This window comes from Ascaphus truei, chromosome 10, assembly GCF_040206685.1.
Source record: "Ascaphus truei isolate aAscTru1 chromosome 10, aAscTru1.hap1, whole genome shotgun sequence".
Lineage (NCBI taxonomy): Eukaryota > Metazoa > Chordata > Amphibia > Anura > Ascaphidae > Ascaphus > Ascaphus truei.
In genome coordinates, this window is record NC_134492.1 from 19,002,513 (window position 1) to 19,017,799 (window position 15,287).

Genomic DNA, 15,287 nt, shown 5'->3' on the forward strand with positions numbered 1-15,287 from the left:
CTTTGAGAATGTAAGTATACAGTTCTGTTTGTTACTTTAGGGAGCAATGTGAAATAAAATGTTGGTTGTATTTAAAACCATTTATCCTAAGTGTTTACAATACTAAAATGATCACAGAATATCCCCACCCCAGTAATTATAGATTGGGTGGTGAGAACAGACTTGGCAAGTACTGTAGGTATATGGATTTCACATCCTTTTAAGCGTTACATCTCAGGGGTGTTTAGAATGACCATTGCTTAATGTTAACTTCATTACCAATGCTAACTTATAGTAACAAGGAAAGTATAAATGGGTTGGAACTTTTTTTTTTTTAATAAGATGAAATACAAAGTGATTTGGGGTACATTTCATGAATGGAATAAGACGGTAAAATGTTTAAGGCACAGATGTTCATTCCAAATCCAGCTGCTATACAAGAGAATGTCCTGCCATAAAGCACCTATAAAACATGGAAGTACTGACTTCCATCAGGAAGCATGTTGATGCATTTATTTTACTTTCCAACAATGGACTCCGGCATCACTATGTTGCAGGATACAGTGTTAATCACGAATGCAGCAAGAGATGGGAAGTCATGCATTTTCTCCCCCACACACACTTGCCCAGTTTATGATCTTAAATACTTTGCAATTGATTAAAGGTAAAAATTAACATAAGTTAATGGTTATTTACAGATGGTCACAGACACGTCAAAGGAGTAAATGGGAAAATTAAGCTGCTAAGGACAGTGACAAATGTGAATGAGGTGATTTGCACAGAAATGTACAGCAGGCAGACTGGAATCAGGCCTAAATGCCATCTTTCTGCAGCAAGAGGGTAAGCAAAATGGTTACTAAAGTAGCATTACAGGTAGGTTCACACTTCAATGTCTCTTTATTGGAATAGAGCCTTAACTTTTACAAATATATTCTGATCACATGAGTTTACAGGATCCATTCATTAGAATTCTATCGATGTAGCTTTCATGCGGGTTCATTAAAAGTTATCACAACTTGCATTGAATCTGCACCTGTCTAGTACCAAGCATGTCACAGATTGCAAACAAAAGCAGATTGTTTCCCTCTTGATTAGTATAAACCTGTAATGCTGCTTTTAGGTAGATACTGAACTGTAAGTTGGCTGTAGTGAGTGCAGTTGATAAGATGCTGAGTTCACATTGTAAAGCTCTGTTCGTGTGTCATCTAAATTATTGCACATCACCCTACACCTCAGTACTTTCCAACACATACACCGATACAAGACTTAAGGATGTCTCTCATAGATCAGTATGTTATTCAATACAACCCCTTAAGGAATGTTTTTCATATTTTGATAACAATTTGACTTTTCTGGAGGTGCAAGTAGCCTTTATTAGAAGCACACAAAATGGATAACTAGATTCTGGCACACAAAATGAAGTTCCCAATTCCTCCAACCCATTCTCTACTTTTCTTACCCTCTTTGCCACTCACATCTCAGCACCACATTTCTGGTATGGCCTATAGAAGGTCCCACCCAGGGCAAGGAACACTTCAATAGTGAAACGTAAATGAGTTGTAATAACCAACAACAATAGTACTACAGTGTTATAATCAGTGGCACACAGGTGATCTAGGAGTGAAAATATGGACAGGACGTAGGATTAATTGAAGGGTAGAAGAGTGAGAGCTCAGCTGTGATCAATGGGCCCCAAGTGGGTGGTAATGAGCAGACATAAGCCCCTCCTTCAATAAGGCATATTAATTTCAATTTGGTCTAAAACACACAAAATTGGTTATCTCCTTCAGACCAAAACAGGAACACAATGACCTAAAAGTACAACACGCTCACAATCCCTGTATTCAAGTATGTCAGAATTCTTGCACCTTTTTATAACCAATGCACAGATCTCTCTCTGGGACCAGTGACTTCCCAGTGCAAAAACAAACAAAAGTTAAACGGACTTGAGAGACCGGAGTTAGAGAGGAATTGCCCACAGTCTGTATTCCTGGTATCAGGGAAGAGAGTTACTGGAATGTGATGCGAAGAAATCTGGATCCCTGGTGACTATTGAGGGACTACAGTAGGTAGAATATAGATGTGGTAACCATTAAATGATTGGAATGAACTGGGTTCTTCACAGGCTGCTAAGGAGTGGCTTGACATTGCAGAAAAGTAGTTTTAGCTGAGGGAGGGAATTAGAGCGGCTGGATTCAGACACTTGGTTCAAACAAACAGTCTTAGGCACTTAATTTGGCTGGTGAAATCCCCAGTTGCAGTCAGAAACCAGTTAGGTAGTTTGTACTGGCCATCGCACAGCTGGGTTTCTCCGTTAAAAAAAATGGTGGCATTCTCTCCCCCTTTCACACTTGTGTGTGTGCGCGCGCGCGCATGTCTTTAGGCGCCGGGAACTAGTTTTCCTTGGTTTTGCCATTCTTGGCCTTGCCGTTGTGATGCAGGGCTCCATTAGCACAAGTGTTACCCTTGGGCAGGCGTCTTCCTTTGGTGTAAGATTGATACCAGAAATTGGAAAACAGCATGAAGAAGACTGTGCCGTAGATCCAGATAAGGTGGATGAAGATGGGGAACTGATAATCACAGCTGGGCATGAAGTAATACTGGGTAATGTGAATGGAGACCAGCACAAATTGGACCTGGGAGACAAAGCAAAAGGAATGTGGAAGGATAACAAGGACAACATATGATAAGACACTACTGTTTATGGACCACACGTTTACAATGTAGATAAATTACTGCTTTCCCACACAGGCCTATCACCATTCCTATTTAAAGCCCTGTTATTGCCCTTTATCTCACCTACTGCTCTCCAAGCTACCTTATTGTACTAGATCATATTCTACTCCGCTTCCTTTCTCCATTCTCTTACCAGCTGGATGGCAGTCATATGCTTCTTCCACCAAAGGAATTTCTGGAAGCGTGGGCCAGCAGCTGACAGTCCATAGTAAAAGTACATGATGACGTGAACCAAGGAGTTGATCATGGCGTGAAAAGAGCCCATACCACCTGCAAGGAAAGAGAAACAGGAAACCAATGACACCGTGTTCAAGGATTGGTGATTCAAACTACAAAGTTAAGTAACCATTGTCCCCACCTGGACCAAACTTGACTCCCCACCACCAGCTCCAGGGAAGAACAGAGTGATGGAAGATGTGCAAGAAAGTGATCTGACCGTTCTTCTTCCGCAAGACAAAGAAAACCTTGAGAAGGGAAGAGACACCAAAGAGAAAGAATGTGAGACAAGTGGGAGAGCAATTCAGCTTCCATATATATATTTTTTTTTTTAACAATCTTTTTCCTTTATTGGAAGCGTGCAGGGGAAATACAGAGAGTAACAACAGTAAAAACAAGACAATAAAGTCATAGGCACATGACTGCGATAGGTATGGGACATTCCAATAAACCATTTTCCTTTTTTAAAGTAAGGAGAGGGGGGGGGGGGGGCGCGCGGGACGGGGGGATAGATGGGAATGACAAGGAGAGGGGGGAGGAGAGGAAGTTATCGGAGGTGGTTCGGGGGTGTCTCCGATCCCTCCTGCTCCGAGGAGGTCAGTTTTGGGCAAGTACCTGCAGAAGAGACGGGGCTCCCGAGCCAGGCCATGGTTCCCAGGTTTTATAGAATTGGGGCATTTTCTGTTTCAACATCGTCGTGAGCCTTTCCATACTCATAACTGTGTCTATTCTGTTCACTACTGTTCTCCTGGAGGGTGCTTTTGTTTCCAGGCCGCCGCAACTGAGCACCTAGCGGCTGTTAGGATAGCGGAGATCAGCCTGGATAGTGGGGCGGGAAGGTCCTCTAGCGGTTTTCCCAGCACGTATGTCAGAGGGGCCAAGGGAACTTCCAGTCCTAGGGTTTCATACAGAAGTCTTTGGGCTCTGGTCAAGAACTTTTGGATCTCCGGGCACGACCACCAAACATGGGCCATGTCACCCCTTTGACCACATCCTCTCCAGCACAAGTCTGTTGTGCCGGGGAAGATCTGACTCAGTCTACTCGGGGTCAGGTACCACTGAAATAGGATTTTATAGATATTTTCTTTTGTGATGGAGCAAATCGACGTTTTGGAAGCTGCTTCCCAGACATCCTCCCAGTCCTCAAGGTCCATTTGTAGGTTTAGGTCAGCGTTCCATTTTTGCATATAGGTATGGGCGGGTGGAGGGTGGGAAGCCTCAATCGCTCTGTAAATCTCTGCGATTAATCCTCTCTGATATTCGCCTTTTAGGCAGAGAGATTCGAATTTGGTCCGTGGTGGGAATTTGGAGTTTTGGGATAGAGCTCGAAGGAAATGTCTTATTTGTAGAAATTTGAAAATGTGGAGGTCGGGGGAGGAGTATTTAGTTTTGAGCTCTTGGAAGGACAGAGCTTCGTCATTCTTCAGCAGGTCTGCAACCATTCTAATATCTAGGTCCTGAAATTGACCAAATTGGTTACAGGAGCACCCAGGCGGGAATTCTGAGTTTCCGAAAATGGGGGTGAGTTGGGAGGGGGGTGAAGATAGGCCATGTTTCCCTTTGTTTTTAATCCAGGTAGACCACGTGCATCTCATTGCCCCAAGCTCAAGTTTCTGGGGTCTCTTTTCTTTGTAGGCCTGGGACCATAGGATTACTGGGAGGGGGGTGGGGGATGCGTGGTGAGACTATCGCTAGCCAACAGTTGGAAGTCAGGGGATTATTCCAAACAACCGCCTGTCTCAGTTGAGCTGCCTGGTAGTATCTGACCACGTCTGGGGCCCCCAAACCCCCTCTTGTCTTTGAGGATACAGGGAAAAGGGGATAGCAAGACCGACCTCGGGACCCTAGGTTTGCGTTGTTTCCATATGAAGCGAAGGATGTGAGACTGTATGTTTCTTAGTTCTGATAGCGGTACTGGGACTGGGAGAGTTTGGAAAAAATAAAGTAAACGGGGGAGAATATTCATTTTAGAGGAAACAATTCTACCAAACCAGGAGATTTGGTGGGTGTTCTATTCGTCTAGGTCTCTTTTGATTTGGTCGAATAGGGGCGGGTAGTTAGTTTGATACAGAGATTTATAAGAGTTAGTTATTTTTATTCCTAGATATTTTATTTGGGAGGTGTTCCATCTATATTTGTAGTTTGACTGTAGCAGTTTCCATATGGGATCTGGGAGGGAGAGATTAAGCGTTTCGGATTTATCCATATTTATCTTATAGTCGGAGACCAGGCTAAATTGATCTAATAGTTTCTGTAAATTGGGAAGGGAGATATTTGGGTCGGCGAGGGTCAATATAACGTCATCTGCGAAGAGGGAGATTTTATATTCTATATCTGTGATTGGGATACCTTTGGTGCTTGGTTTGGCTCTGATTTGGGCCGCTAGTGGCTGTATTGAGATAGCAAATAGTAGTGGGGATAGGGGGCAACCTTGTCTGGTTCCATTTTTTATTGGGATTGGGTTTGACTGTCCACCTGGGAGTTTCAGATATGCAGTGGAATACTAGTAGAGAGCGCGGACCCCCTAGAGGAAAGGGCCTGTAAAGCCAAATTTAAGCATAGTTTGGTCAAGAAAAGACCATTTGATCCGATCAAATGCCTTCTCGGCATCAAGGCTTAGTATCATAGCTTGGAGAGCTTCCATATTTTAAACTGCCCTCAACAGGTAGAACTTCTAATTAAATGAGATTGTATACTTCATGTTGTACACAGAAGGCTACATCTCCCTCCAAGGTAATTTTACTTCTAAATTGTTCTCTTGCTTTATATTTATGCATCACAATCTCACACAAGAGTTCCACACTTACTGTGTCAAGGAGTTCAATAAATTTGGAGAACAAGAAGAGCCAGGCGACCTGTACCATCTGTGGGAAAGGAAGTAAAAAGAAGGGATTTTAACTATCAGAAGCCGAAATCTTTGTACTCCATCCCTCACCCTGTGAATTGTAGCATCAGTTCAATAAAACATTTCTGACAAGTATACTATGCATTTTTCAAATGATCTTACTCTCTCAGCAGTCCTGCATCATGAGATTTGAGGGCATTACTTAAAGATGATGTCATATTTTATAATGCAATATAACTGTAAAGATGGACTGCGCTTATTCCCTCACCAGCTTTCTTTGTATGTCTCCCATCATAAAACTTGGATTGTAAGCTTTCCGGGACAGGGATTACCTTTCCCGTCGTCTGTCCTGGTTTGTTGCACTTATTGTACTATAATTCCCTGTACGGATATCGTCTATTGTAAAGCACTAATTACAGCTGTGTGGCGCTATATAAAGATATACATACTAAGGATGAATACATAGAGAGAGCAGAGCAAGGGTAATGGTTACCATGACTGGTAGTGGAAGAATAGAGATAACAGGAGAAAATAGCAGGCTTATCACTACCATGTTTATCGTGCAAAGTCCAGCAGGTGTCAGGCGAAAGGCGGTAACAGGTGGTACGATTTGGGAGGAGGGGTGTAGGTAGGGGTACTCCACTAATATGGATTTATTGAAGCCACGAGTCATGAGATATTACACAATAATAAAAACGGATACACTGAACCCTGCACCAAGCCAAGCATGCCATTAACAGTCACTCACCCGTAAGGCCATTGGTTTATCAGAGACATCCACAGGGTCACAACGCCAAGTATAGCCAGTTAACCAGCCCGACATCAGGAACTAAACCAAAGACAGTTTAGAAAATTATTTATTTACTACCAAAAATCAATTGAGTGGTTCAAATGTAATCTCTTTAGGACTAGCAACTACTTTTACATTTAAACATTACTTGATAATGTGCTCTACTCTGCTGAAATTAGTGGATATCCTGAAAACCTGACCTGTTGGAGAGGGTCTTGAGGACTGGAGCTGAGCCCCCATCCTAGTTCTCAATACCCCACCGTCTTTACCTTGCTTCTTCCTCCCTAACTCTTTACACCAACTTCCCTCCAAGGAGGGTCATTTATCGAAGGTTCGGAAGTGATTCAACCAGTAGCCGCTCTGCATGGCCCCATTTTCTGTACCAGACTTGCATCATCTTGAAAGGATTTGCAGTAAAACACTGCGTCACTCCTCCAATAAAGATGCATCACTTGCTCAGTATTAGATCCTTAACCCCTTCCCTGTCAGAGGGGCCTTCAACTCATTGAATGCCCCTCTGGCAGCAAGGGGGTTAATGTTGTGTGATGCAAATACAGACATGACTCAGTAAAAGCCACTTTTGTGCGTGGTCTTTCTACACAGCTCATTTGTCCTCCATCTAAAGTTTGTCCGTTTTCACGCCCATCCCTAAGAAAGGTGCATGGTGCACGGACACATTGGATGCATTTGTACTTGCTTTAAGCCAACTCCAGTACTCAACAGCCACCAACAGACTAGGTATTAGGGATATCCCTGCTTCAGTAGTCATTCTGACTAAGCCACTTGTGCTGAAGGGATATCCTTAAAATCTGACCTGTTGGTGGCCCGTCAGGGCTGGAGATGGCCATCCTTGCTTTAAGCCATTACACTATGACTCGACTCCCCTGACTTGGTTTATATTGTGGTTTGTTTGACTTATGTTATCCTGACCAGGATGGAATAGTCTTCAGCACCCAGTTAGTTTACTTTACTCATTTACTCTATAACAGGGGTGGCCAAACTCCGTTCTCAAAAGACACCAACTGGTCAGGTATTGAGCCAGGTCATTTTGATTGAGCCACCTGTACTAAAAGCCAGGATATCCTTAATACCTAACCTGTTAATCTTGTGGACCGAGTTTGGCCACCCTTGGTATAGAGCATTTTTGGCTGCTTCTATCACAGTGTTTGCTTGTGATCAGTTTATTGTAACAAAATAAATAAATATGATGCTACTTGAAATGACTCCATAGGTGTGGTCTGTCTCAGTTCTGTCTGTACTATAAACACACAGAAGGTCTAGGGAAATGTTTCATTGCACTACCTAATCTGAAACCGACCCTCACTTCACGTCTCCACACATACGCCCAGCCTCCCCCCTCCTCCCCCCCAACACGCACCTCACCTCATAAACAATATAAGCCGAAACAGCCACAAGGCTAAAATTATACACGACCATCAGCGGCTTCAGATCAAAGGGCTTGCGGTTCGCCATAATGCGCGGCCCAAGAGAGAGTACAAAGTAGACGTACATCAGGAGAATGGCCGCGGGCAGAACGGGGGACTGCATGAGGGGGTAATGGTATATCCGGGCATCTGAAAAGAGAGAGAGAGAGAGAGAGAGAGAGAACATTGTTTATCCAGGGCACTGAAAAAGTATGGAAGAAATGTATGAGAAGGTAATTGCAAGCAGGCAAAGAAAGTAGAGGTTTCATAGTTGGATTAAGTTTATAAACAAGGAAATTATAGGAGGCAGCAAAGAAGACACTGCATTAGGTGTGGTCAATATCTCAGGTCTGCTGGAAAATATGCAGACTGCATGCAAGATAATTATTATTACCCGAGGCTGTGTCCCAATACTACTTCTAATGCCTTAGGATAGATAAGACAGGAAGAGATGGCACAAGAGTTTAAAAACTGTGATTAAATGAGAGGGAGAGAAAGTGAAGATTAGAGAAAGGATTATTACATACACAGAGAGGGGAGGGAGGCGGTCTAGCCCTCAGTATATTAAATGAACCCACAGCCAAGGTTGATAACGGGAGGCGGATTTAATGGGCAGAAAGCTCAGAGGATGAGAGAAAGAGGGGAGGAACAGGGAAAGGTAGTGTCAGAGGGTATAGAAGCAGAGACAAGGAAAACAGAATTAGGACGATGTCAAGGGAAGAAAAAAAAAATGGAAGGTCGGAAGCAAGGGACAAAGTTTAGAGCACAGGGTCAGGCCTCACCTGCGCCCTTCATGAAATCTTGATACTTCTGCACCCATGGTGACAATACAGCCTCCATCTTTACAGCTGCTCACAACCTAGTGAAAACAAACACAAAGTAAGAGGTAAGAGAGGGAGGCATTTAAACGATAATTTTCCCCAAAGTCCAAATTCTGTCTCGAGCCAAATGCTGTGACCTTGAACCACAACACACACATCGTGAAGTCAATCTAGCACCAAAACAACAAAACCTTACAAGCACATTAATCAATACATTTTAAAAGCACAAGAAGCCCACCTAGTAACTACACACTGGACCTCCAAGCGCACCCAGCAATCCACTTATCAAACTAATTTATGGGGTAAGAAAGCAATCATTTTTGGCATCGAGTCAAGTCGGAGCCAGTTAATGCAGGATACCCGACTGCTTCATTTTTGCCGAGTAAAAAAAGTCTATGAGCTTGTTATATTCGTGCTTTACAAAAATATCCATAACGATTGGGTTTTGCTCAGAGTGGTGGTGTGTTAGGATAAGGCCCCGCTCCCTCAGTCAGCGCGCCCGCACTGCAGACAGGCGGCGCGCTGACAGGCACAGACCGCGATATGCGGTCTGTAGGGAGCAGGGAGCGGGGCGTGGTTTGAGCGGAGGGACCCGCTACTCCCCCCCCCCTCCCTCCACGGGCTCGGTCTCCTGGGCTGCAGGAGGGAGCTGCTGCGGGCTGCTGAAAGGTAAGCAGCTCCCGCTCCCTCCACCTTCCCCCACAAATGCCCTACACACATACACACAAATGCCACACACACACACACACACATATATATGCCACACACACACACACACACACACACACACACATATATATGACACACACACACACACACACACACACACACCCTACCTTGTGTAGGAAGCTGTCTGACAGCTCCCGCCCCCGCCGCTGATAGGCTCATCAGTGCACCACGTGACGCGTCACCGCTCGGGATCACAATTTTCTTGCATCCCCTGGCGGCTGACGCGTCACAGTGCATAGTGAGCCGTGCAGCGAGGGGGGACTGGGACCTGCTCAGAAGATCAGGATTCCCCTGCTGGTGGGGAATGCTCACGCGGCCGCCCGCAGCGGGTCCCAGCCCTTAGACCAGGGGTGCCCAAAATTTTCTTTCTGCGCACCCCTGCCTGCTCTCCTCCCAGTGTCGCACTCGCCCACCCCCCAGAAAATCTTGCGCACCCCTGTGTTAGACCAAGGAAATGTACACTCAAATCCATATAATTTAACATAACACAGGTCTAAAGTCAGGCGTTTTGTATACACTATTTAACAATCAACATAAACATTGAATTATATTGATTTAGCATTTTGCCAATATAAAGACAGAATAGATTTTTTTAAATTCTGTTTTGTGGTGAAGATTGATTTTACACCAGCTGTTTGCACTCACTACCTCATGGATTTGCAATTATAACTCATCCACCGAATCAGGAGTGGACAACAACAGGCCAGGTTAAGGATATCCCTGCTTCAGCACAGTCATTGACAGCCACCTGTGTTGAAGCAGGGATATCCTTAAAGCCTGACCTATTGGTGGTTGCACTAAATCATTGCTTAAAGCAGCAATTTCCTATTGATCTGCCATTGCCCCCTGGAGGGAACAGAGACGCTAGTTCAGTACCTTTAACGGAAAGTATATTGTGAACCAGGGGATCCCCAGAGCGGAAAATAACAAGATTCATCTCCGGGGATCCACCAGTTCCCATCCCGCAAAAAAAAAAAAGTGCCGCTTTAAAGGGTAATTCCTCTAAACGAACGAAAGAACCAAGGATAATTGCATGTTTAATAGTGTAAATGTAACTGACTGATACATATACTGGTCTTATTTCTTTAAATAAAATTTGGGGGGCGGGGGGGTTTACTATATTACCCACTTTTCTGTGGCAAACAAAAACTTTGCAGGGTTTTTACAATTGTTATCTTAATTGTTAGGTGATCAGGCCATTTTCAGTATTCAAAACTAGGATCTTTTAGAAGAAAAGTAAGACCCCATTGAAACGTACGAGACCACAAGCGGCATAAATAAGTAAGAGTCTTCTTTTCCACCGCATGTGGCACTAAAAGTGAAGGAGGGGAGGGGTGAAAGGAAATGGTTTGTGTTTCACAATAACCAGCAGTTAGAGGGATTAACAATTAATATGAATACACTGCAGACACCAGCATTATGAATACTATCACAAACCTGATGGGAAAGTGAGATTAGATCAGTGATATAGGGATATATCTATCTACGGTATCTATCTATCTACAATATCTATCGACAATCTTTTTTTTTTTTTTTTTTTTTAATGAAATTTTAGATGTAATGTTATATAGTTCCACTGGTGCACAAACACTATTTCTGGTAGCATTTTAATGCTAGATTTTAGTTTCCAGACTGCCTTTCACTGCATTTAAAAATATATACATTTATGGCCCCTACCACCGATTTCTACATGTGCTCAGAATTTTTAGACGCTAGAATAGTGTTTTTCATCAGGGGTTCCCCAAGCATCCCTAAAGGGTTCGCTGCAACCATTCAAATCATTTGAAAATTGTACCAAATAGCGAGGAATTTACAATGCATCTTGTCTCAGGCGCACTATTCGGCCGCGATTATAGTGACCGCGACGACGTGTGCGTTTTCGCGTGCTGCACGAACAAAGTGCAGCAGCTGATATGGACAGGCCATAGTGAGCGCAGGCGCGATGAAGAGCGACCGCGCGGGACATTTTTCAAAAGTCAAATGATTTCGTTTTTCGGCCGGCGGCCACGTCACATGAGCGGTTCAGCCAATGAGGGCGAATCAGCCTGTATTTATAGGGTTTAATAACAAAAAAAAAACGTTAAACGACCTCGCTAGAAGGTTTCGTTTGCAGCCGATTTGCCGTTTAATATTGCAATTGCACAACTATTCTGAAAATGGCCATTTAACATAAAGAAGGCGGTCAGTGCTGCAGCTCTGATATAATAAAACCTTTATGCGAGGCGGCAGCTGCACAGAGATAGATCCACAGTAAAATGCTATCTGCAGATGATTGTTTTATCTCATTATTAGTTTTGTCTTGTTTAGCAGGAAACGGCAGCTGTAAAATGATAAAGAGCAAATACAGTGTGTTCATCCTTGGCTGTGAAACAAGGTTTGAAAAAAAAAAAAAAAAAAAAATATTTTTTTTTTTTTTACACTTCACAAAGATACATAAATGGAACAGCGATAAATAAAACAAAGGGGCATATTGTCCTACCGACGCTCAGCCACAAAGCAAATTACAGCTCACTGCTTAGTAAAAATGTCCCAAAATGTTTTCAGGAGACGCATAAACAGGCTTACTTCTTAGGCTGGGCCATGGTACAGCAAATTGCACGGACGCGCGAACCAGACTGCCTTAAGACAGTGTTCGTGTCCATGCGGCGTGCGGTGCGCAAGAAATCAGTTCCAACTGATTTCTTGGCGTGACAGGCTGGTCATGTGAGCGGTTCGCCCAATGAGGGCCCCTCGGCACGCCCCCCACAGCCCATCCACCATGGCCAGGTAAGCACCCGCTCACTGACCAGCCTCTGCACGCCTCTGCGCGGGTCGAAAGGCACCATGGCCCGGGCCTTAAGAGAGAACCCCAAATATTGTGGTTTGTGGTGGGAAGGGGGTGCACCATTTCAAATTACATTTGTGCTGGGCTCATTTTCAGAACTATTTGACTAAAAAGACCACATTTTATGCTGCTTTGGCCCCAGGCAGGTTTCCTACGATTTTGTTTTAGGGTATAGATCAGGGGTATCAAACAGGCCGTGGGGGAACGGGGGGGGGGAAAGAGCATGCGCGGCAGGGGGAGAGCTCGGGGTGAGTCTGCGTGGGGGTGCTTTATAAATAAACTATAATAATAAAAAATGTCCTTCCTAATATATTAAGAGAGTTGCATTAGAGTTTCTTTACTGGTGTTCTGTACATTAAATGTTTCATGTTTCCCAGATAAGAGAAAAATCGAGCCGTAACTCAATGAGCCTCTGTCCCAAACAACTATTTATCTACATTTTAGTGCTTGGTGCAAAAGGATTTGGTCCAAGGTCACAGTAGCTGGCTCTTAAACTACTTTTTTGAGCAGTGCATTAACCACTGGGCTGCACACACAGGAAAGTATATAACCTTGTCTGACCAGAGGTGAAAAATTACTAGAAAAGAAATGTTTCAGGCAAAGCAAAAAAAAATCCTGAAGGATATGGGAGCAGTAACTAAGCACTTCCTAACACTTCTGACCTTGTGAGAGTCATACCATTTCTTTGTTAGTGATCAAAAGAAATTAACAAACAGGCTTAAGTGTGCCCAGCAGTGTAAATGGGTGTATTCCAGGCAGGAAAGCACCTACTGACATCACAGACCATAAGACCCCTATTAGATCATCGCAAACGTGAGGTGTCTCCAGCACACTGAGCACAAGCCACCAGTAGTAGTTAGTGATTTATCATATGATTTATTTGAATAAAAAAAGCGAAGCAGCACACACTTAATGTTTAAATCTCCAAAACAATACTACGTATTCTGCAGGTTGATGCAAGTCACACACCGTGTCTCTCTCCCAAACACACACACGCCCATCCTCATACGCAATGGTATGTGTGTCACCTGCCTTCACCTCTCACCTACAACCATCTGACCTGCTGTGTATCTAGTCCTCTCGTTACAGCCCATCGCTTACAAAAGGGCTTAAGTCCACTCAGGACTAACACCACTCCTTCCCTCAAAGAAGTGCATTATTTATTTATACAATGTTTTACCATGAAGTTATACATTGAGAGTTACCGCTCATTTCCAAGTATGTCCTGGGCAAAGAGTTACGATGACAAATACATGGTTACAAATACATACTTATATAAGTGGACAGGATATACATTATATACACAAGACATTGCATGCAGATTTAGAGATAATATATATTATAGGCGTATGTAACACTTACAGATCAGATTAAAATGTGAGAAAGTTTGTTACATAGCCCCCTCTCCACTATAAACAAGACTCGCCTTTAAATACTGACACTCATTATACACCCGTCCCCCACTCCAATTGCAAAAAAAGTTTACATTCTTCAGGAGTAGACAGACTTATACTGCACTTATAGTGCGCGCGACGGATGACGTCACCAGTCGTCGCTAGCGAAAGTTGTAATTCGCTTTCCGGCGACGCCGCGGGCGACCAGGTCTTTGATTGGTTTAGAGGCTGTCACGTGGCGACAGCCTCTGAAAAATCAAATTTGACCGGCTTCAGAAATTCGCGACGCCAGCGTCGCTCCCACTATAAAGCGCACGCGACAGCGGCAATACATTTGTTTTGCCGTGACGTTGCCGGCACTATAAGCGCAGCCTAATGCTTCCACTTTCCTCAGTACCCTCTTCTCCTTTGGTCAGGCTTGTGTCTCCCCTATAAATCGCACAGTGCTGATTGTAAGAATAATGTCTGTCACAAACTCTCTGAACTCCAAACACCACATTCCATCAATCTCTCTCCCTACTTTATCACCCCCACACTTTCAATGGCTTGCTGCACCTCCCTGCTAATCCTATTTCCATGCAAACTGCCATCACACAGCCTGCACCTCCCCTCACTACAAACTCTCCCACTAACTGTGCACATCCTCTCCCTACAGCCATCTTCATTCTACACCCGCCACCCGTACAGGATGTACATGTTAGCTGGTGGGTGCTATACATAGGAAATCAGTCAAATACATTTGGGAGAATGAGTGGCTCAGTTAATAATAAAAAAAAAAAAGACACTGAATGGCACAGAGTTTCAAGCAAGGGGAACCTGATTCAATTCCCGGTGTCGGCTCCTTGTGACTTTGCGCAAGTCACTTTAACTCCCTGTGCCTCAGGCACAACAAAAAAAGGTCGTAAGCTGCACGGGGCAGGGATCCGTCTGCCAAATGTCCCTGTAAAGCGCTGCGTAAAACTAGCAGCTCTATACAGGAACATGCTATTATTGTTACATACATTACCATAATGTACAAATGTATAAACCCATACTCCCCCTCCCCAATCCTCTTCTACACCTTAGCTTCCCTCCACTAGTGAGTGACCGGAGAAGTAATGCCTGTGTGAGCCTTGATGTGGTGGGAGGGGGTAGGGTGACCTCCCCTCCATCCCGTGCCTGGCACACACACCCAGTGACTGACCCTACTTTTCCCCCCTCCCCTTCAGGACTGGGAGCTTAATTACAGGCCTGCATGCGCTCAAATGTCACATGCAATGGCAATAAGGCACCACAGGAGCTGGGAGCTGCCCGGAGTGTGCCATGGAGAGACACCGAGCTGCTCTCCACTAATCCCCCCTGAAACCCGCATATCTTATTCACCTGCTGCTGTGAACAACCGGGAGCTTCGACACTTCGGTGCCCCTCCGGAGCGTGAAAGAGGGAGAGGACTCGGAGGGAGGAAGGAAGGCGGAAGGCAGGGAGGTCTGGGTAACCACACCCCTGTGTGACTCAACTTCACTCTGCAACCATCAGAGAGCTGAGCGCCG

General features: G+C 44.4%; 1 protein-coding gene across 1 annotated transcript; it reads right to left on the reverse strand.

The window, feature by feature from the left end:
• Positions 1-857: 857 nt before the first annotated feature.
• On the reverse strand, positions 858-15,277 carry ELOVL1 (ELOVL fatty acid elongase 1). The gene is made up of 8 exons (XM_075616067.1): positions 15,121-15,277; positions 8,773-8,849; positions 7,950-8,140; positions 6,525-6,605; positions 5,739-5,795; positions 3,074-3,179; positions 2,849-2,985; positions 858-2,615 (listed from the first exon to the last, which is right to left on the reverse strand). The coding sequence occupies exons 2-8, from the start codon at positions 8,828-8,830 to the stop codon at positions 2,373-2,375; spliced, it is 873 nt and encodes a 290-aa protein (XP_075472182.1). The 5' UTR covers positions 8,831-8,849; positions 15,121-15,277; the 3' UTR covers positions 858-2,372.
• Between the last annotated feature and the right edge of the window lie 10 nt (positions 15,278-15,287).

Coding starts and splice junctions, on each gene's coding strand:
- ELOVL1 (XM_075616067.1), bottom strand. CDS start 8,830: ATGGAGGCTGTATTGTCACCATGGGTGCAGAAGTATCAAGATTTCATG. Junction 5,796..6,524: donor ATAAACCAATGGCCTTACGG/GTGAGTGACTGT, acceptor CCTTTCCCACAG/ATGGTACAGGTCGCCTGGCT. Junction 2,986..3,073: donor GGGAGTCAAGTTTGGTCCAG/GTGGGGACAATG, acceptor CTTTCCTTGCAG/GTGGTATGGGCTCTTTTCAC.